We start from the raw sequence: 22,921 nt of genomic DNA on the forward strand, positions 1-22,921 counted from the left end.
GATTAATCAAATGAATAATTAAGTTGGGTGATAGCCACTGTCCATTTGCTGGACTATAAAGGTATCAAAAGCTATTAAAGTGTTATTAGTTTCACCTGTCAAGTAAAAATGTACACACTTTAGTCTTGTTTTCAAGGGAACTCTGAAAAATAGTTTCAATAAACTAAGAAACCTAATAAGCACGGCAACCTGTAAGTAAATAAACAAAACACTGAATTAAACACTGAATTAAGTATGGCTTGGAGACAACATGTATGTAATAAACATGCAGCCATTTCTGCCTCTGGTAACCAGGAAAGATACTGCTAATCAGTGTGAACTTGGAAATGGCTTCAAATCCCTTTTCTGCACAGGGCTCCGGGTGGCCTTCATCAATCTATGCAAGTTGGCACTTGAGCCGAAAATCTGTCTGCCATCCCTGTTACAGAGGTTTTCAACCATTAGCATCTTTTACCCTCTCACTAACCCTTGCCAGGTATCTGGGAGTTCAACGGGTGGAATCAACCAACAGGTATTTCAAGTTCTTCGAAATTAAACTGAATTGAAAGACTTGTCTTCCTACTGAAACATACATGAAGTGAATGAGAAACAAACCTGAGGCCACTTCTTGCAGATACCTTGTTCATCTGGCAGACTCAAGCTAGCCTACTTCCTCGTCAGACCTGAAAAAATGATCCTGGGAGACTTTTCTCCCTGAACCTCGCTAGAATATTCACTGTGCAGTAAGACAATAGCTAGCAAGCTGGGTCCGAATGAGGTTTTTGAGGGATATGCTGCAAAAGGTGCCCCGTTTACTTTCTAGATTGGCATGTGGTCACATATGCCTGAGTTGCCAGTCTTCTTTTCCCATTACAACCTGTAGCAGAAACTGTGTGTCCAGAGAAGAGGTGACAGGATAGAAAAGGAGAACAGACTATGAACAAGCATGCACCTCCCACCAGCCCCACAGTAGTAATGCTCCACAGTTTGGGGGGCCACAGCGCAAGCCAGAGGGACGTGTGGCCCTTATACTTCAAGTTAGTTCTGCCAGTGCTTTGGATTTTCATTTGTTTTGGAAAGACAAATCCTTCTCCTTGTGACTTAACTTTCAGGAGTAAATCCTTTAAACTGGCTACAGGCAAAGAAAATCTGAATTCTTTCTTTAAGTGGAATAATTTTTCTGCCTTCAAGTTTCAAAACAGGGGTATTTCCAGGACTGGTTTCTTGAGCACTGAGGCTCCAAGAAGTTAGCTGACTGTTCCAAGTCTACACAGGGAAGGACCGCCTGAGCCAGGATTCAAATCCAAACCTGTCAGCTCTTGAATTACTGCTCCACACCTTCTCCAACATAAATCTACCAAGAACATGTCCCAGGGCACACTGTGGTCAGGATGGCTTCAGCTTGACTCAATATACCCTGACTTGTACAGCATAGGGGCTAATGTTTGGAATAACCTTGCTGACACATTTTAACAACTTCAACAGCTGATTGGCAGTGGGCAGGAACTCACCTTCAGAAATGATCTTAGAACACAGAACGTCAGAGTTGAAAGTGCATTAAAGAAAATCAATGATTTAAGTTCCTTATTTTCTAAATGAGAAAACAGCTACAGAAAAGCTATTTGTCAAGGATGCATAAGGAGCTGGAACCAAACACAAACTGAACCCTGACCTCAACTCCAGTTTCATTCTCTTTCAGCTACACCTCAACAGCCCAATGCAGTGAGCCAGTGTGAAACCCTGGATTCCAGGACGACTTTAAAGTGACTGGTTGGAGTTCCCCACTCTCTGGGCACTATGGTCTCTTGAAGGTACATCACCTCCATGGACACGAAGGGAAAATTTTGGTCAAGCTCCCCAGGTTGAGGACAGTTGATGGGAATTACCATGAGGTCACATGGATGTCCTTGAGGAGGCTAGTAAACCTGTCCACCAGAGGCACACACAGTGGACCCAGGAGGGTGTCCCAGTTGGGCTGCATGTACTCTGAGGCACGCCGCTGGGCATCACTCTCGCAGCAAAAATAATCAGCGCATGGTGTCACGATGTATGGGATGAAATAATAATTTCCACTGGATGCCTGGAAAAAAGAAACAAAAATGTTTCACAAAATAAGCAATGCAGAAGCACAGCTGTGGATTTGGGCAGGTGGAACCTTGGTGGGACAGGAAAGGAGAAAATGCCTGACGATGAACAACTACTTGCACAATATGACTATGAATCTATCAGATGCAAACAGGAAACCACTCCATTTCACAAGCTCTAACACATGGGCATACAACAAAAATTTGGTTTTCAATGCTGAACTGAGCAGTATACATCTCTGAATTTCACTGGCAGAGATTTTAGGTTTTTAATTCTCAGAAATTACCAACACAATATTGTAAAGTAATTAGCCTCCAATTAAAATAAATAAATTAATATTTTTAAAAATAAAAAAATTTTAAAAAAAGAAATTATATTTCATTACATATCCTCCAAATCAGAGGGGACTTCAGCCCAATGATAACCAAGAAGTAAAATGTAAAGGTTTAATTTCTTTCTTTTGGCATGGCTGGAAAAGCCTTATTATTTGATAATTTAACCACAGGTGAATTATTTATAAACTTTGTTGAGTAGAAACTGTTTTGCAGGAAGCAGATATTAACAGATATGATTAGTCCCAGAGATGTTTTGGGAAAAAATTTTGTTTAAAAATTTTTACATTGTCAAATAATACCCAAGTAAAACTATGCTTTTTCTATGGAATAATCATGATTCATAGTCAAATTGCAACCATTTTTTAAAGCATAAATGCTAACTTTAGTTTTTTTACTCTTTCAGTTTTTAAATTATGAAGTTATGATAACATATTTACAGGAGACTTGGAAAATATACAACAAAGTTACATATAGTTCTACTATATATTACAATTATTTTAAATAGTTAAATTTTTAGTTGGAGTTTCTTTATCAAACTCTCAAGTATTAATAGAATGAATATACAGAAAAGTAGAAGGAAAGTACCATGAACCAATTCAAAATAATATAATTTTCACACAATAGTAGGATACAAATTCTATTCAAGTTCCCATAGACTATATATAAACTAGGAGACACTGGAACATAGCCAGGGACATAAAACAGGTGCAAAAAATTCATGGTCTAAAGGTACTGAAATCATACAGAGTTGGTTCTCTTATCACTGTGGAATTATGTTAGAAATCAGTATCAAAAGATATTTGAAAATAACCCACATATTTTCAAGTGCAATGTGACATTTACCAAGAGAGATCTCTGACTTAGCCATTGAAAGCCTCAGTAAACTTAGAAGACTGAAAAAACACAGAGGGTGATTACAGAGAAGGAAGCATTAAAATGAGAAATATTAAAATGAAAAATTAATATCAAAGATATTTAAAAACCCTATGTATTTGGAAATTAAATGTCCACTTTTAAATGATGGGTGTATCTAAAAAGCCCTAACAAGGAAAACTAGAAAATATTTGTAACAGAATAAAAATGAAAAGAGAATTTACCAGAATTTGTTGCATGCAGCTGAAACTGCTCAATGCAACTAAATACAAAGCAGAATCTTGAATAAGGTATGAAAATAAATAATGGACACTAGCATAAAATCTTGTGAAATGTGTACAAAATTGTATTTTAGTTAATAATACTGTTATCACGTTTTCTCTTTTTTTTTTAACAACATAGTATGTCTTGATATTCTCAGAACTGGATTAAAAGTTTTGAGCTTCAAATTTTAGTAAAAAAGATCACTAAGATAATGAACTTTCTAGTCTTTTAGCAGTAATATCAGATGCCAAAATATATGGAACTATATCAAAGTTTCGAGTGAATATTAATTAGAAACCTAGCATTCTATTTATACTAAGTCCAACAAGTGGAATTAAAATGTCATAAATTTTTTAGCTAGGCAAAAATTTATAACATTTCTAAAATATATATATCATATATATATACACACACATACATATATGTATACATATACAAAAGTTTTTCTACTATGCTTGATAAAGGCTTGAGAAAGAAAAACAGAAAAGAGACACAGAAATTGGAAAACATAAACTAAGTGAAATGGGAGCACTGAACATGAAATAGAGAAAGAAACACTACCTTTAAATAGCATTCAGCCCATGCTTGGGCTCCCTGAGAGCTCAGTTTGTAAAGAGTCTGCCTACAATGCAGGAGGCCCCAGTTCGATTCCTGGGTCGGGAAGATCCCCTGGAGAAGGGATAGGCTACCCACTCCAGTATTCTTGGGCTTCCCTTGTGGCTCAGCTGGTAAAGAATCCGGCTGCAATGTGGGAGATCTAGGTTTGATCCCTGGGTTGGGTAGATCCCCTGGAGAAGGGAAAGGCTACCCACTCCAGTATTCTTGGGCTTCCCTTGTGGCTCAGTTGGTAAAGAATCTACCTGCAATGCAGGAGACCTGGGTTCGATCCGTGGGTTGGGAGGGTCTCCTTCAGGAGGGAAAGGCCACCTACTCCAGTATTCTGGACTGGAGAATTCCAAGGACTATACAGTCCATGGGGTTGCAAAGAGTCAGATATGACTGAGAGGCTTTCACTTTTCACTTTTTCAATCCCATTCTCAGTTTTTAGCATATCTGGAGGACTACAATACACTCTTTTTTTTTTTTTAGTTTTTTATTTTTTAAATTTTAATATCTTTAATTCTTACATGCGTTCCCAAACATGAACCCCCCTCCCACCTCCCTCCCCATAACATCTCTCTGGGTCATCCCCATGCACCAGCCCCTAGCATGCTGCATCCTGCGTCAGACATAGACTGGCGATTCAATTCTTACATGATAGTATACATGTTAGAATGTCATTCTCCCAAATCATCCCACCCTCTCCCTCTCCCTCTGAGTCCAAAGGTCCATTATACACATCTGTGTCTCTTTCCCTGTCTTGCATACAGGGTCGTCATTGCCATCTTCCTAAATTCCATATATATGTGTTAGTATACTGTATTGGGTGTTTTTCTTTCTGGCTTACTTCACTCTGTGAAATTCTATTATCACAGTCTATCTTTTGTCTGTACTGTTACAAAAATCCACTATGTTGAAATCTCTGACTTGTTAATTCCTATCTTCAATAAGTTTTAAAGAATTTGATGCCAGCAATAATACATCTGACTTTTCCCCCTAACTTGTTAAACTAAAGAAGTTATCTAGGAAATTTGTCATCAGTTCAGTTGCTCAGTCGTGTTTGACTCTTTGCGACCCCATGAACCGCAGCATGCCAGGCCTCCCTGTCCATCACCAACTCCCAGAGCTTGCTCAAACTCATGTCCATGGAGTCGGTGATGCCATCCAACCATTGCATCCTCTGTCGTCCCCTTCTCCTCCTGCCTTCAATCTTTCCCAGCATCAAGGTCTTTTCCAATGAGTCAGTTCTTTGCATCAGGTGGCCAAAGCATTGGAGTTTCAGCTTCAACATCAGTCCTTCCAATGAATATTCAGGACTGATTTCCTTTATGATGGACTGGTTGGATCTCCTTGCTGTCCAAGGGACTCTCAAGAGTCTTCTCCAACACCACAGTTCAAAAGCATCAATTCTTTGGCACTCAGCTTTCTTTATAGTCCAACTCTCACATCCATACATGACTACTGGAAAAACCATAGCCTTGACTAGATGGACTTTTGTTGGCAAAGTAATGTCTCTGCTTTTTAATATGCTGTCTAGGTTGGTCATAACTTTTCTTACAAGAAGTGTCTTAATTTCATGGTTGCAGTCACCATCTGCAGTGATTTTGGAGCCCCCCAAAATAAAGTCTGTCACTATTTCCCCATCTATTTGCCATGAAGTGATGGTATAATTTGGCATAACACATAACCTTGGGAAGCACACTTTCACCAAGAATGAGAAGTCAAATGAGCAACACAGCTGCTTCTAAATTAAAAAGAAATTCATTCACCCCAGAGACAACTGTCAGAATGCTACAATTTCAGATCAAACAGAAGTCTTGGGAAAACTCCACACTGGGAACTAGTTTCAAACATATAGGTGACAGACATTTTAGTTTTCCTTTTGAATAAGATTTGCTTACATAAGGTCAGGTGGTATTCTTCTTTCTATCTAAATTCAAAATACAAATAATTGTCTTGAAATTTTCTCCTTCTTTTGTACCTCCTAGGGCATCTATATCCCTGCTGAGATGTCTGTAGGCCCTAAAATACTTTGTTAAGGAAAAATGACTAGTGCTGCTCCACTCAGTCATACTTGAGACTGCATCAGCACACTTTTTCTGTAAAAGGCCAGATGGTAAATATTTTTGGTCTTGTGGGCCATATAATCTCTACTCTCCAAGTACTCAACTCTGCTGTTAAATCACGAAAGCAGCCACAGACAAGACATAGACACATGAGCATGGCTGTGCCCAGTGAAACTATTTATGGGCAAAAATCTGAATTTCATATTTTCACATGTCCTAGAAAATTCTTTGGGCTTCCCCAGTGGCTCAGTGGTAAAGAATCTGCCTGCCGATGCAGGAGACACTGGCTCAATCCCTGGGTTGGGAGGACTACCTGGAGAAGGAAAAGGCAACGCACTCCAGTATTATTGCATGGGAAATCCCATGGACGGAGCAGCCTGGCAGGCTATGGTCCACAGGGTTGCCAACAGTTGGACACGACTTAGTGACTAAACAACGACAACAACAAAATATTCTTCATCTTCTGATTTTTTCTCAATCGTTAAAAAGTGTAAAAGCCATTGTGAGCTCACAGGTCATACTAAAACAAATGGTGGGCCAACACTTGTCTAACACTAACCTTCCTGATGTTTCATGATTCCTGATAACAGATTTTATGAAAGTACTTAGCCTGCTACAAAATAGCAGCTTGAGACTGTCCCTGTGGACTCTAGATACTGGAGTTTAACACCTCTCACTGCAAATGCTGGTGTGTTATAAAGAGAAGTGGCAACATTTTGGGTATGTTGGTGATAAATGGGGAACAGGAGGAAGACTCGTGGTTACTTCCTAGCAATCACTGAACAAGGCCTGTACCAGAGGAACAGACCCTTCCCCCTCTGGTAATATCTGCAAATTCTCAAAGATCGATTCAAAGTGCCCAACAAAGTAAGCTTTTGATAGATTAGAGACACATTTCTCCATCATCTATATCAAGAAAGTCATGGTGCCAAAGTTAATTAAATTAAATGCCATTATACATTCATTTATATATTAATCTGCTTGTTCTTTTACCTAAAGTTGGTTGAGTTTATGGTAAAAGATTTCCTAGTTTAGACTAAGAAGGATACAAGAACTGTGTGAATCAGTGAAGTCTAGAAGGTAAAAAATAAAAATCCTTGAAGAAATGGAGTTTGTTATTTTCAGAAAGTTAGGGCTAGACTGGAGGTATGTGGAGCTCCTCAGATTCCCTTCCCAGAAAATCAACCATAACTGGTAACAAACATTTTTCTAAAAAAACCATTTTAAGTCTGTATAAAATATCTTAAGAGCAAATAGCAAATGGACAAGAGATCCTTATTCAAAAAAACAATTAAATCTTGATAAGGACAGTGAGGCTCTAGCATGTGAGCTATAAGCTGCTCTTCCCCTACCCTCCAGCCCAGAGTGACAGTTCTACTCTGGATGGGTACAGCCAAGAAGATGCGTTCCCCTGCCACCCCCAATCTCAAGTCGAGGATGACAGTTTCTCCCTAGGAAGGCTAGGCCACCAGCATCCTTATTCACCACGGTCTTCCAGGTAAGCATGGTTAAGAGAACCAGGGCTCCATCCCCTCACCCACTTCCCACTTGTATGGCATCTTAGGTGAATCAGGCCAAGAATACTGGGCCCTGATCATCTATGTCCCAGCTCACATTGGATGGAGGTCCCATGTTAGGAGAGGCAAGCTGAGGAGATCAGGAGCTGCCAGCTCTGGCCAGCAGCCCACTCACAGCAGCGTACCATTCTGAAAGAGGCAGGCTGCTATCCCCTTGTCCTGCTCTGGAGCACTGGTGCAGAGCTCTGCCTAGGGTCAAGGCATGAGGTAAGAACACAGAGCTCTGCAGCTCTCCCACTGGTTTTATGTGGAATATAGCATGGGGAAGTTCAAACCTACGGAAGCTGTTAAAGACTACGAAGACTTTTGTAGCAAGAAATTAAGAGGAGGCTGGTAGGTAGCTCCATGAGAGCAATAGGTGAAAGGTAGACCAGCTAGAAGTTTAACAAAAAGGAACAGGGGAAGAGAAAGTTATGGAAGCCTTCCTGTGGTCAGAGTAGACCTTAAAGAACAGCCTTAAAAAACCACATCTGCAAAGAAGTCCAATGTTTTTTTTTTTTTTTTAAGAAGTCCAATGTTAATGATATTAGTCTGTGGAACATTTATGTCTCAGGTTATTGGCAAAAACAATAAAGCGATTAGCTACCAACTTGGGGACGCTAACAACTGGATGTGGTATCAATAAAGGAAGATCAATCAGGAACTTAAATCCCACCAGGGAACTCTCCTAGTGGCCCAGTGTTTAAGAATCTGCCTGCCAACGCAGGGGACATGGGTTCAACCCCTGATCCAGCAAGACTCCACATATTGTGGAGCAACTAAGTCCATGCGCCACAACTTCTGAGCCCAAGTGTCGCAACTACTGAAGTCAGTATGCCTTCAGCCTGTGCTTTGCAACACAAGAAGCTACTGCAATGAGAAGCCTGTGCACAGCAACAAAGACCCAGTGCAACCAAAAAAAAGAAAAAAACCAAGAAGACAAACTTAATAGTGAAATTAGGGAAAGATATAGTCCAAGAGAGCCCAGCTATATAATCACTGTCATCCCCAGGTGGGGATGAAGAGTTAGGGTAGCTGTGTGCATGCCCAAGGCTGCACCTTCTAAGGAGTGACATCAGAGGCTGCACACTGTGGAGGAAACAGACCTCAGTGAACTAGTCCAGCGAAGTCACTCAACAAATAAACCAATAAACAGGAAGAAACTGCAGAGGCAGGAGGGAGAGAAATCAGTATCCAGAGTCACTACATTACCTAACGTGTGCAGTTTTCAACCACAAAAATACAAAAAATGCAAACAAACAGGGCAGTGTGGTCCATATATATGAAAAACAGCAGGCAATGAGTAACTGCCTTTGAAAGGACCCAGGTATTGGACTCAGGAGACAGAGACTTGAAAACTGCTACTATAAATATGCTAAAAAAAAAACTAAAGGAAACCATACTTAACAAACAATGCATCATCAAATACAGAATATCAATGAAGAGTTAGGAATTACCAAAAAAAAAAAAAAAAGTAAAGGAGAATTCTGGTGCTGCTTAGTTGCTCAGTCATGTCCAACTCTTTGCACCTCTGTCCATGAGGATTTTGCAGGCAAGAATACTGGAGTGGGCTGCCATGCCCTCCTCCAGGGGATCTTCCCAACCCAGGGACTGAACCCAGGTCTCTCACATTGGAGGTGGATTCTTTACTGTCTGAGCCACCAGGGAAGCCCCTGGAGCTAAAAAGTATAATAAAAAAATAGTGTTAGTCTTTCAGTTGTGTCTGACTCTTGGCAACACCATGGGCTGTAGCTGGCCAGGCTCCTCTGTCCATGGAATTCTCCAGGCAAGAATACTGGAGTGGGTAGCCATTCCCTTCTCCAGGGGATCTTCAGAACCCAGGGATCGAACCTGGGTCTCCTGCATTGTAGGCAGATTCTTAACTGTCTGAGCCACCAAGGAAGTCCCAAAAGGATAATAACCAAAATTAAAAATTCACTGAAGGGCCTCAACAGGAAATTACAGTGGAAGAAAGAATCAGCAAATTTGTAGGCAGATCAACAGAGATTATGCAAACTGAAGAGAGAGGAAAAAGAATGAAGAAAAATGAATAGAACCTCAAGGAAATGTGGGACACCATCAAGTATACCAACAAAAACAGATCATAATGGGAGTCCTGGAAGGAGAGGAAAGGAGCAGGACTACACTGAAAGAAATAATTGCTGAAAAATTCAACATTTGATTACGCTAAGCTAAATTCCAAGTAGGATCAACTCAAAAAGAGCCACATCCAGATACACTGTAGTCAAAACTGTGAAAGACAAAGTCTTGAAAGCAGCAAGAGAAAAAGTGTCTTACTGTGTACAAGGGTAACTCAATTAAATAAACATCTGACTTTTCATCAGAAGCAATGAAAGTTAGAAGGCAGTATAAAAACATATTCAAAGAGATGAGGAAAAGAAAGTCAACCAAAATCTTGTATCTAGCAAAACCATCTTTTATAAATGAAGGAGAATCTAACTTTACCTAAAGTATACAAGATCTTTAGAGAAAATTTCAACACCCTAATAAAGGATCTGAAAGAAAATGTGAGGAGAAAAGGAGAAAATAAAGACATTTTTAAGTAAACACAAACTGAGATAGTTTGTTCCTAGAAGACATGTTTCATAAAAAAAAAAATACTAAAGGAAGTTCTTCAGGCTGAAAGCAAGTGATACTAGACAGTAATTTTAATTCACACAATAAAAACAAAATATGGGGACTGCCCTGGTGGTCCAGTGGCTAAGACTCCGCACCCCCAATGCAGAAGACCAGGGTTCCTGGTCAGAGAACTAGATCCCCCATGCAGCAACTAAGAGTTCACATGTCGCAACTAAAGAGCCCACATACCACAATGAAAACTGAAGATCCTGCTTACTGCGACTAAGACCTGGCACAGCCAAATAAATCTTCTTTAAAAATACACAATGAAGTTAGTTATATAGGTAACTGTAAGAAACAATATAATTGCTAATTTCTTTTCTTTTCTTAACTGGTTTAAAAGAAAATAGCACAAAATGACGTATATAATCACATGTTGGGGCCTACAACATGTATTAATAGATATGTAACATATTTGACACTAACAGTACAAAAGATGTAGGTAGAAATAAGGCTGTACTTGAATAAGGAAATAGCACTATTTGGTAACCTGAATCCACAGAAACAAATGAAAAGAACTAGGAAGGTAAACAAACAGGTTAATGTAACTCTATAAATACTTATTTTCCTTTCTTCTCTCAGCTTTGTTAAAAGATGATATTATACAGAGTAAGAATTCTAACAAAAATACAAACATTACAACTAAATAATCCCAAGTCTCCATAAGAGGTAGGTAAACTGAAGGTGCAAGAGTCCAACCTATTTGGACGGAATTGTTAGAAGTTTCAAAAATATTTCCAAAACAAATATTTGTGCTGAAATCTTGTTGACAGTCTTCCTTAAGCAAATCTATTCTTCCCAGAGAGCACAGGAGTTAACTTTGCCCCAGTTCTGCTCAAATCCTCAATAATGAAGTGTAAAAAAATAAGACATTGATAAATACATGCTCTGTGCTGTCAAAGGTTATGGCTCAAGTGAGCAGAACAGTAGCAAGAGAGGCTGGTGAAGGCTTGCCCACAGCTGGAACGGATCCTGATCCTCTGAGCAAACATTTAGCCTTAGTTTGAGAAAATAAGAAGAAGGGGAATGCATGAATTCTGAAAACAGCTGGGTGAGTTTAACGAACAGGACAGAGGAGACAGCAGGAATCTGGAATCTTGGGACAGTAAAACTACTGATTTTGAGAAAATCTTTCATAAAAGTATATAAAACTTAAAGAAATTCTACAGAAAGAAATTCGGACTAATGACTACATTTAAAAAAGCAATTCATGAACTTCCAAATGAAAGCACAGGCTCTTGAGTACAGTACTTTTGTTCTTACAAAGAATAGGCCCAAACATCTTCAAGTGATGACTTGAAGACTTCTGTTGGTGGGGAGACCAAAAATTAAAAAGAAAAACATTGATTAGCGTAACACACGTTCAATAGCAAACCAGGCTGGGATATTTATAATTGTTACATTTATAAACAGAAACATCTCAAGAATCCAACTCATTAAAACAAATTCAACAAAGACAGCTTAGTTTCCTACATAAAGGGGCATTAGAACCAGTATGCTAGGCATATTAACATGTAAACCCTTATTCCAAACACTCTTCAAGCATTTCCAAAAGGATGATTCTGATATAGTAAGTGAGGTCAGAGAGCACAGTAAAAGCCACTGGTCTCTAACACCATGAGGGTGCGGGTGAGGAATCAGTGGAACTACGACCATCTACGAACATCACCACAATGAACAGTTCATCCCATAGCATCACTAGGTTAAACAAGAGGGTTTTTTTTTTTTAAAAAACAACTCTCATTACAGGGACTTTCTGGTGGTCCAGTGGCTAAGACTCCAAGCTCCCAATGCAGGGGGCCTGGGTTTTATCCCTGGTCAGGGAACTAGATCCTACATGCTACAACTAAGACCCAGCATGGCCAAATAAATAAATATTTTAATAAAATGAAAGCTCTCATTACAAATGTATGGATATATAGTCTCAAATGCTATAATTTTTAATGCCTATCTAATACACCACCTGGTGAATATATATATATAGTGTATACTTCATATTTCATCATTCTCATTTATTATATAACTTTGTTTGGAATTTTTTCTTACTATACACTGAGATGAACATCCCTGCATATGGCATCTTTCCACTCTGGTCTTTTCCTGAGAATAGCTTCCCAGGAGTGAGATTATTAGAGCGAGTTTAAGGTTCTCCATATGTGTGGCCAAGTTGCTGTCAAAAAGGATGGAGCAATTTATACTCCCACCAGTAGTACATACAAAGACATTTCAATTTCATCACTGTCTCAGAAGAGCTGGGTAGTGGGGTTTTTCCCCCCACATTTGCTAAGTTAGGTAACAAAGAAATAACACAATTATTGAAATGGAAAGTCAGTATCATCCCAGTTCAAGCACAGCAAGATGGTGGAGAATCTGGATGGCCAAAGATGGTATCTCAGCTCCACCCCATTCTAGATGGATGACCTTGGAAAATGTTATTTGTCCATCTAAACCTCAGTTTTCTCATGTTTGAAATGAGGACAATAATACTGTCAACTTCATCAAGTGACAGAGGACTAAAGATGGTCATGGCACATAGTGGACATCCAATAAAGATTAGCTATGTTTGACAGTTCTAGACTAGACCAGACTGGGAATTCTGAACCTGGAGCCCATTAATTCTTGGGGGTCTGTGAAAGTGAATGAGAAAAAAAAAGTTCACCTTTTTCATCATTTGCCTTTCTTTGAAATATAACAGTGCCTTTGATCAGGAATGTAGGCAATACATTTTGTTTTCAGCAGGGCATGGGACTTTGTCTCTAATACAAATCACAGAATTTTTTATGTGACATTACAGGTCCTGAAGAGATCTCAAAATAACTTTTATACTTATCACTACACCAGAATTATGGCAGTTTTTAGACTTGCTGTTTGATCTTATTATTTGAGACATTAGTAAAGGAGGACATAGACTACAATATATCACTTTAAAATATTTTTGATAACTACATGCATGCATGCTAAATTGCTCCAGTTGTGTCTGACTCTTTGCGACCTCATGGACTGGAGCCCACCTGGCTCCTCTGTCTATGGGATTCTCCAGGCAAGGATTCTGGAGTGGGTTGCCACTTCCTCCTCCAGGGGATCTTCCCATCCCAGGGATCAAACTCGCATCTCTTATGTCTCCTGCTCTGGCAGGCAGGTTCTTTACCACCAACTCCACTTATATAGCTCAGTATAATTGGTTTCTTTTGTAGTAGTTTGTATTTATTTAGACATTTTAAGACTTATTCTGAGAAGGGGTCCATAGGCTCTTCCAGACTGACAAAAGAGTCCCAGGACCCCAAAATCTAAGAGTCCCTGCTCTGGAATTTAGGCAGAAGTTGCACATAGAACAAACTACCTGCAGCCCTAAAACATCAGAGTTTCTTCAGTGGGCTTCACGTATGAACAGTTACATGATAATAGGCGAGTCCCAGCCATAAACAGCTGCCAGGAGAGCAGAGCATGTTGTAGTCTCAACCTTACTGTCCATCAGGTTCAGTCATGGCCACCACCCAAGGACACCTAGGACGAGTTCCCCAGCAGGCTCCTCTGTGCCCTGCGCAAGGCGCCCTATGCAAGAAGGCCAGCACAATAACACAAGTAAAGGGGCCTCACTACACTAACACTTATTTTTTATTTATGGCAAGCAGCCTGGAGAATTTCATGGACAGAGGAGCCTGGCAGGCTACAGTCCATGGTGTTGCATAGAGTCAAACACAACTGACAGACTAACTTTCACTTTTCAGCAGCAGCTCTTTCTAATTGTGTTGCTGGAGAAGGCTCTTGAGAGTCCCATGGCCAGCAAGGAGATCAAACAAGTCAATCCTAAAGGAAATCAACCCTGAATATGTATTGGAAGGATTGATGCTAAAACTCAATACTTTGGCCATCCAATGCGAAGAGCCAACTCATTGGAAAAGACCCCAATGCTGGGAAAGATTTAAGGCAAAAGGAGAAGGGGGCGGCAGAGGATGAGATGGTTAGATAGCATCAACATCTCTGAGTTTGTGCAAACTTCAGGAGATAGTGGAGGACAGAGAAGCCTGGCAGGCTGCAGTCCATGGGGTTGCAAAGAGTTGGACACAACTTAGCAACTGAACAACAATACCAGGTCACAAAGTTGTTCAGTAATAGCACAAGCTTATTATTATTATTTTTTTTTATAAACTAATTCTTTGGAGCAAAAAAAAATGTGTAAGAATTTATCCCAACCAACTTCAACATGAGACTTTAAGCTTGACCTTCCAGGGAACATTTCTAAAATAACGATTAAATACATGTTTAGTCAAAAGAAGAGGGGAAGATCTAAGGCAAATGGAAGGAGGTTTAATACTACCCACGATAAGCTGATTTCCAAGCACTTACGGGAGAATGCATATCTTGATTGCTAGGAAAACGTGCCACTCTGGAGTTTAACTCTTGTAATAGAAAAGGGCTGCAAACCCTTGGTGAAAACTGGAATTCAAAAAGCACAGAGAATTGTTCCCAAGAAAATTTAGGGAGAAACTGAGCAAACTTAAGACAATTAAAAATTATTTAACATAACCATACGTGTGACAAAGTCAACTTATTAAGGAAGAAAACCTAAATCAAGCACTGCTCTAAAAAATGATAACAAGGTATAATTCTTTGTCTAGTCAGTTAAAGGAGGATTTTTAAAATCAGCACACATGCACATCAGGGAAATGCAGTTTTTTTTTTTTTTTAAGATCAATGCAAACAGCATTCTATGTACATTGCTAGCTTTCTATATTCATCTGGTCATAAGAGGAAAATACAGAAGCTAAGTAACAATTTCAATTGGATAATCAGACTACTGTGCCACTGAAAGGTGAATGAAGACATCCCTGCTGGAAACACGCCATGTAGCACCAACTGAGCTATTCCAACAGTCCATCTGCTTTGTTCAAATAACAGAATGGCTATCATAAAATCAGGGAATTATTTCAGAGCTGGCACAAATGGCAGTGATCACTTTATTAATAATCATCTCATTTCATACGGGAGGAAACTGATTCCCAGCAAGGTTAACCAACTGGCCCACAGATGACCACAGAGCCAGGCAAATCTCATGTCCTCCCTCTCCCTTTCTGTAGGCTTGCTGCCACTAACTGCCAATCCTGCTTAATCCTGAAACACTCTTATATCAAGATAGACGTGATATACAAAACCAAGTGCCCAACACTAACAGATGGGTGAATGGTGTAGTTTATGGTATGTGAATTACATCTTCAAGAAAATAAATGGGTGTCATGGGACACTGGCATGCTGCAGTCCAACTAGCAAAGAGTCGGACACAACTGAATGACTCAACAACAACAAATGGCACACTAAAGACTCATTCAGCTGGTAGGCAGAATTAAATATTTCTATTTTGGTTCTGACATTGGCCCTGTGACATGTGACACTATTCCTGTCATATTCAAGAGATACAGAGAAAAGTTTTTTTGGTTCACACCTCCAGAGTCCTGCAATTTATTTTTTTCCAGAGTACTTCAATTTAAAAGAGAACACAACCACAGGCATGAAGGGGAAAAAAAGACAAAAAGACTTGAAGGGAGAACTTAAGATGAGGTAAAAATACAAAATAGCTACACAAATGAAATAAATATTCAAATGGCAGAGATTTTTTTTACATAAATCACATTCAATGAATAAAATCCTCCCTCTCCATCTACTATGACAATTAGCCTTCTTATTTGAAATCGAGTCTTCACTAACAGAAATGGTAGAAATTCTGACTCTGAACTCAGGAAACCCAAAGGATGCAGAAAGGAGAAAAGAAATTTATTTGCCTTTTTACCACAGTGTCCCTAAGCAATCTACATCATCCTTGATAATCTTGGATCCCAAGCCAAAGCAAACTGAAGGAATGAGGAAGGCAAGAAAGACTAGGAGAAATTCTGTTACTCAAACTTGAGGCCTCAGTGAGCTTACAAGCCAGGTACAAGACTTGCAGTACCACAGACAATACCCCCAATACTACCAATGTCTGTTTCTCAAAGAATTTCCAATTTATTGCCATCATAGAGATAACTATTTTGATGGGAACAATGAATGTCTTTTAAATCTCACTGAATTTCCAGAAAAGAAAATAATCACCTAGTCCAGAGGTCAAGAACCAGATTACTTTTTTAATAACATGATCCTAGCTCGGAAATTTAACTCTGCTTTTAAAGGACCAGCTCTCAACTCTGGCTTTAGGACATGACAAATGAAAGTAAGGTCCGGTTTACTTTGAACTATCTTTTCTCCACGTACTGGGTGGAACACCTCATCTTCTCCTGGTCATTTTCCTGAGTGTCAAGGAAGGTTTATGTCCCCATGTTTCCTCTCTGCTGAGGCTACATACAGCTTCTGAATAATCATCCACCAATTCAAAAGAAAACATCATTTCTGTGCATCTCTGCCTTCGAGGTACATGCCTTAGTCTTAGGGTACATATGATTCATATATTTCTCAAATGAAATGATTACAATGCAGCGGACACTCAGGTGCACACCCAGACTCCCCTTTTCAAGGAAAGATGTATTGTCCTAGCTACTGAGAACACTGCAGCTCTCAGCCCTGCTGCCAGTCCCTTCTGGAACTGCCTCAGGTGCGGAGAGCACCTCACACCCAGTATCATTCTCCTTCCAGTGAGGGACGGATGTAGGAGTATAAAGGCCTGACCACATCATCACAACTCAGAACTACTTGGAAACTCCAGCTCCCCACGGAGGTCAGGCAAGGCTTCCACTGGGCCTGCATCCCAGCGGGATTTCTCTTTCTGCCCAATCCTGCTTCCTGCCCTCCTCTCCCTCACAGGTGATCCCAAGGGCACTCCTCAATAAATTCCCTGTTCACTGAACTCAGTCTCACAGTTTACTTCCTGGGGAGAATCAACCCACAAAATATAACGTATCTTTGAAGGTATAGTTATTTTTACAAAGGAAAATTAAAACAAAGAATACCTGTGGACTATGTACAACAATAACAGACTACCAGGAAGTTCCAAGGTTTACTAGATAAAGGAGTCTTGGGGTTGGCTATACTTTCACTCTTGTTTTCATAAAGGCTATAATTTCACTCTCGCTTTTGATCTCTCATCATATCAACAAGTCTTCTGAAGTGATAAAATGCTGAAAGGGGCTATCTTTGTTATCACTAAGTACCAGAAAATAGCCTCTAAGAATGAAAATGGATCAAAATAATATATGAAGTCACTTTTATGGAATTCTGATCAAAAACTGAATTACATTTTAACCCAAATATTGAATTATGAAGCAAAATAAGATGTGTTACAGATTTCTATGGAAAATATCTTTAAAAATAAATCTTGCAAAGGAAATTAAGAAAATTTCCTTTACAAGAATATCCAGAAGAAGAAAATATCTAGGAATAAATTTAACTGAGAAGGTAAAAGACTTGTACACAGAAAGCTATAAAACACTGCTGAAAGAAATTAAAGGAGCCCTCAATAAACAGAAAGACATTCTGTGTTTTTGGATTGGAAAACAATATTATTAAGATATCAATACCATCTAAGCGATAAACAGATACAATGCAACCCCTCTCAAAATTTCAATGGTCTTTTTTGTAGAAATGAAAAAGTTGATTCTTAAATTTACATGGAATTGCAAGTGACCTCAAATGGCCAAAAGAGTGTTGAAAAGAAGAATAAAGACAGATTTCCTGATTTTAAAAAGTACTATAATGTTACAGTAGTCAAAACAGCATGGAACTGACATAAGGGTAAACATACAGGTACATGGAACAGAATTTCAAGTCTGGAAACGAACTCTTAAATTTGTGGTCAGTTGATTCTGACAAAGGTGCCAAGAAAATTTAATGGGGAAGGAATCATCTTTTTAAGAAATGGTACCAGGACAACTGGATCAGTTCAGTTCAGTTCAGTCGCTCAGTCGTGTCTGACTCTTTGTGACCCCATGAATCGTAGCATGCCAGGCCTCCCTGTCCATCACCATCTCCCGTAGTTCACCCAAACTCATGTCCATCGAGTTGGTAATGCCATCCAGCCATCTCATCCTGTGTCATCCCCTTCTCCTCCTGCCCTCAATCCCTCCCAGCATCAGAGACTTTTCCAATGAGTCAACTCTTCGCATGAGGTGGCCAAAGTATTGGACTTTCAGCTTCAGCATTAGTCCTTCCAAACAACACCCAGGACTGATCTCCTTTAGAATGGACTGGTTGGATCTCCTTGCAGTCCAAGGGACTCTCAAGAGTCTTCTCCAACATCACAGTTCAAAAGCATCAATTCTTCGGCACTCAGCCTTCTTCACAGTCCAACTCTCACATCCATACATGACCACAGGAAAAACCATAGCCTTGACTAGACGGACCTTTGTTGGCAAAGTAATGTCTCTGCTTTTGAATATGCTCTCTAGGTTGGTCATAACTTTCCTTCCAAGGAGGAAGCGTCTTTTAATTTCATGGCTGCAGTCACCATCTGCAGTGATTTTGGAGCCCCCAAAAATGAAGTCTGACACTGTTTCCACTGTTTCCCCATCTATTTCCCATGAAGTGATGGGATGCCATGATCTTCATTTTCTGAATGTTGAGCTTTAAGCCAACTTTTTCACTCTCCTCTTTCACTTTCATCAAGAGGCTTTCTAGTTCTCTTCACTTTCTGCCATAAGGGTGGTGTCATCTGCATACCTGAGGTTATTGATATTTCTCCTGGCAATCTTGATTCCAGCTTGTGCTTCTTCCAGTCCAGCATTTCTCATGATGTACTCTGCATAGAAGTTAAATAAGCAGGGGGACAATATACAGCCTTGATGTACTCCTTTCCCTATTTGGAAACAGTCTGTTGTTCCATGTCCAGTTCTAACTGTTGCTTCCTGACCTGCATATAGGTTTCTCAAGAGGCAGGTCAGGTGGTCTGGTATTCCCATCTCTTTCAGAATTTTCCACAGTTTATTGTGATCCACACAGTCAAAGGCTTTGGCATAGTCAATAAAGCAGAAATAGATGTTTTTCTGGAACTCTCTTGCTTTTTCGATGATCCAGCAAATGTGGCAATTTGATCTCTGGTTCCTCTGCCTTTTCTAAAACCAGCTTGAACATCAGGGAGTTCACGGTTCACGTATTGCTGAAGCCTGGCTTGGAGAATTTTGAGCATTACTTTACTAGTGTGTGAGATGAGTGCAATTGTGTGGTAGTTTGAGCATTCTTTGGCATTGCCTTTCTTTGGGATTGGAATGAAAACTGACCTTTTCCAGTCCTGTGGCCACAGCTGAGTTTTCCAAATTTGCTGGCATATTGAGTGCAGCACTTTCACTGTATCATCTTCCAGAATTTGAAATAGCTCAACGGGAATTCCATCACCTCCTCTAGCTTTCACTGGATAGCCACATGTAAAAGAAAGAAGTTGGATCCCGACCTCACACCAGACAGAAAAATTAAGTCAAAATGGGTCAGAGGAATAAATTTAAGAGCCAGAACTATAAAACTTTAAAAGGAAACATAGAAGTAATTCTTTGTGACCTTGGGTTAGGCTAAGCATTCTCAGATACAACACCAAAAGCATGAGGCATAAAATAAGTGATGAGGTCTCTGAAAAGGGCCTTGCATCCAGAATCACAAAGAACTCTAACAGCTCCATAATAAGACAAAAAATCCAACTAAAAATAAGCAAAACATTTGAATAGACATTTCACCAAAAAAAGACTATGAATGGCTAATAAGCTCATGAGAAGATGCTCAACATCATGACTCACTAGGGAAATACAAAACCACAATGAGATACCACTTCATACTAAAATGGATATAATAAAAAGACAGATCATACCAAGTATTGATGAAGATGTGAAGAAGCTAGATCTCTCATTGGTGAAGGAAATGTAAAATGGTACACCCACCCTGGACATTATTTTGATAGTTTCTTACAAACTTAAACATATATTTACTATATGATCCAGCAATTCCATTCCCAGGTATCTACACAAGAGGAATGAAGACATATTTCCAACACAAACACCAGAACGTTTATAGCAACACTATGAAAAATAACTAAAAAGTGGAGACAATCCAAAAGTCCATCAATCGAAGAATATAATTGCTATAAATACATGGAATATCCATACAATAAATACTCTTCAGCAATAAAAAGGAACCACTGATACATGCTACATCATGGATGAACCTCACAAATATCATGCCAAGTGAGAGAAACTAGATGCAAAAGACCACATTATTGTATCCTTCCATTTCTATGAAAAGTCCTGAAAAGATAAATCTGTAACACATAAAGCAAATTAGTGGCTTGGGGCTGGGATAGGAATAAGGGTTGTCTGAAAACAAGTATATTGCAGGGTGATGGAAATGCTCTAAAACTGGACTGTGGTGATGGCTGCACAACTCTTAAAAGCCACTGGATGTTGTGCACACAGGTAAATTTTACAGTATGTTAATTATACCTAAATCAAGAGTTAAAAAACAAACCTGGAAGACAAGACTATGAGCATCATCTGAAAAAGAGGTGAGCACGAAAGGTGATACTATGTTTCCAAAGACCAGAAGAGCCCAGAAGGGCTGCAGGTCTGGTCCAGGCTGAAGACTACAGATTGGCTTCCCATCCTTTGCATTCCTGCAAAGCAACTGCTCCCAGAAACAGGAGCAAATGTAAGCTATCTGTGATGGCCAATTTTATCTGTCAACTGGACCAGCCACATGGTGCTCAGATTAAACATTATTTTTGCACGTGTCTGGGAGGGTGTCTCTGAATGTGATTAGCATTTGGGTCAGTGGACTCAGTCAAGTAGACTGCCCTCCCTGCTGTGGGTGGGCATCCTCCAATTCGCTGAGGCCTAACCAGGACAAAAGGCAGAGGCAGGCGGAATTCGGCCTCTTTTGCCTGCCAAACTGCTTGGTGTGGGACACTCATATCATCTTCTCTGATCTACCCTCATTGGCTTCCCAGGCCTTTGGACTTAAACTGAATTACATGACTGGCTTTCCCAGGCACCCTCATAATAAATGTCTCTATCTCCTATTAGTTCTGTTTCTCTAGAGAACCCTTACTGAATACACTATCCCTCTATCATGTGAAGCCAAGTCCCATACATCATCAGGCACAATTCTAAACACATGAAATACTCCCTGAAGACAGACATCTCAAAGCATCTTGGTTTTCATACATTCATAAATCACTTCAAGCACCCAGCTCCATGTTCACTGTGGGGCATTTAATCTGTACCTGACTCATAGGACTTTATAATTCACCAACCACGACTATGTTGTATCTCTCTCTGTTAAAGCTGTCCATTTATCACAGTCCCACAGCGTCATCAGATTCTCTCTCCAAACCTCTGGTGTCATACAAACCATACCTCTGCTTTCAGGCAGCACTACCCTCATCCATATGGAGGGGACCAGTGAACAAACTCTTCATAAAAGTCAGCTGATTTACTTTGACATTCTATTCCAGTGTTTAATCACCATTACTGTGAGATGTCCATTCTGCTGATCCCAACTTTTTTTCCATTTGCCCTAGTTCCATGCCATCTGGAGTAGAAATAACTGCCTCCCAGCTTCATGAAAAGGGGTAACCTTTGAAAAAGACCATGAACCATACCTCTTGAGATTTGTCTCCCTTCAACTTTTCCTTTTAGGTGCTATTTTCAACCCTTCCAGTCACTTCGGGTCCTTTATGTTGTTCTCCTGAATGCTCTAAAATTTCACACCCCATCAAGCATGACAACCAGGACTGGGCACCAAATTCTAAAGTAATGTCAAACATAGCAGAGACAGTTGTTGCCAAATCCTTTAGAATCAGTTTGTTCCTAAAACAAAATAGCAAAACAAACAAAAACCTAGGGAGAATGATGCTATGGTCTAATTAGAATTACCAGGAATGTGAAGGAATTCCTAGGTGTTTATAGACAAGGGAGAATGACCAAAAGGGAGACTATATAGGGGAATGGTAACAGAATGTTGCTAAGTTTCCTGAAGAACAAAAAGGTTTCTAGGATCTGACACAACCAACGGTCAAGATGCGAAAGAGTTGTGTTCCTTGTACCTGGCCTTAATGCAATTCTTGCTTTAAGAAATAACTGTTTCCTAGATATTCCGTGTATTAAATCCAAGTCCTGTCTTTTCACTTGTACAACAAATATGGGACGCAGACAATGAGTGCTGGAAGTTATCTATGAATGAAATGACTGAGTTCAACCTTTTCATTTTACCCATGAGGGCACTGAGGACTGGGTTCCGGGATGGAGTGACAGACCAAAGTTATTCAGAGACAGAGCTGGGAGGCTGAGTGGGGATGAACCAGTTGGCAGCTTGAGGAGGAGGGGGTTCCAGCTGTCCCCCTGAGAAATACAACCAATAGATACAGTCCTAGCCACAGCAATCCACAAAGAAAGAGAAATAAAAGGAATTCAATTGGAAAAGAAGTAAAACTGTTACTGTTTGCAGATGACATAATACTACATATAGAAAACCCTAAGGATGCTACCAGAAAACTACTAGAGCTCATCAATGAATTTGGTATTGTTACAGAATACAAAATTAACATACAGAAATCTGTTGCATT

At 39.7% G+C, this 22,921-nt stretch overlaps 1 protein-coding gene across 1 annotated transcript in view; it reads right to left on the bottom strand.

Annotated features, from left to right (window-relative positions):
* Positions 1-22,921, bottom strand: part of MAP3K15 (mitogen-activated protein kinase kinase kinase 15) — a 143,490-nt gene that overhangs the window by 86,199 nt on the left and 34,370 nt on the right. The window contains exon 4 of the mRNA XM_070291395.1: positions 1,866-2,059. Coding sequence (XP_070147496.1) covers positions 1,866-2,059 — 194 coding nt within the window. The remainder of the gene's footprint in view (positions 1-1,865; positions 2,060-22,921) is intronic.

This window comes from Ovis canadensis, chromosome X (assembly GCF_042477335.2).
Source record: "Ovis canadensis isolate MfBH-ARS-UI-01 breed Bighorn chromosome X, ARS-UI_OviCan_v2, whole genome shotgun sequence".
Lineage (NCBI taxonomy): Eukaryota > Metazoa > Chordata > Mammalia > Artiodactyla > Bovidae > Ovis > Ovis canadensis.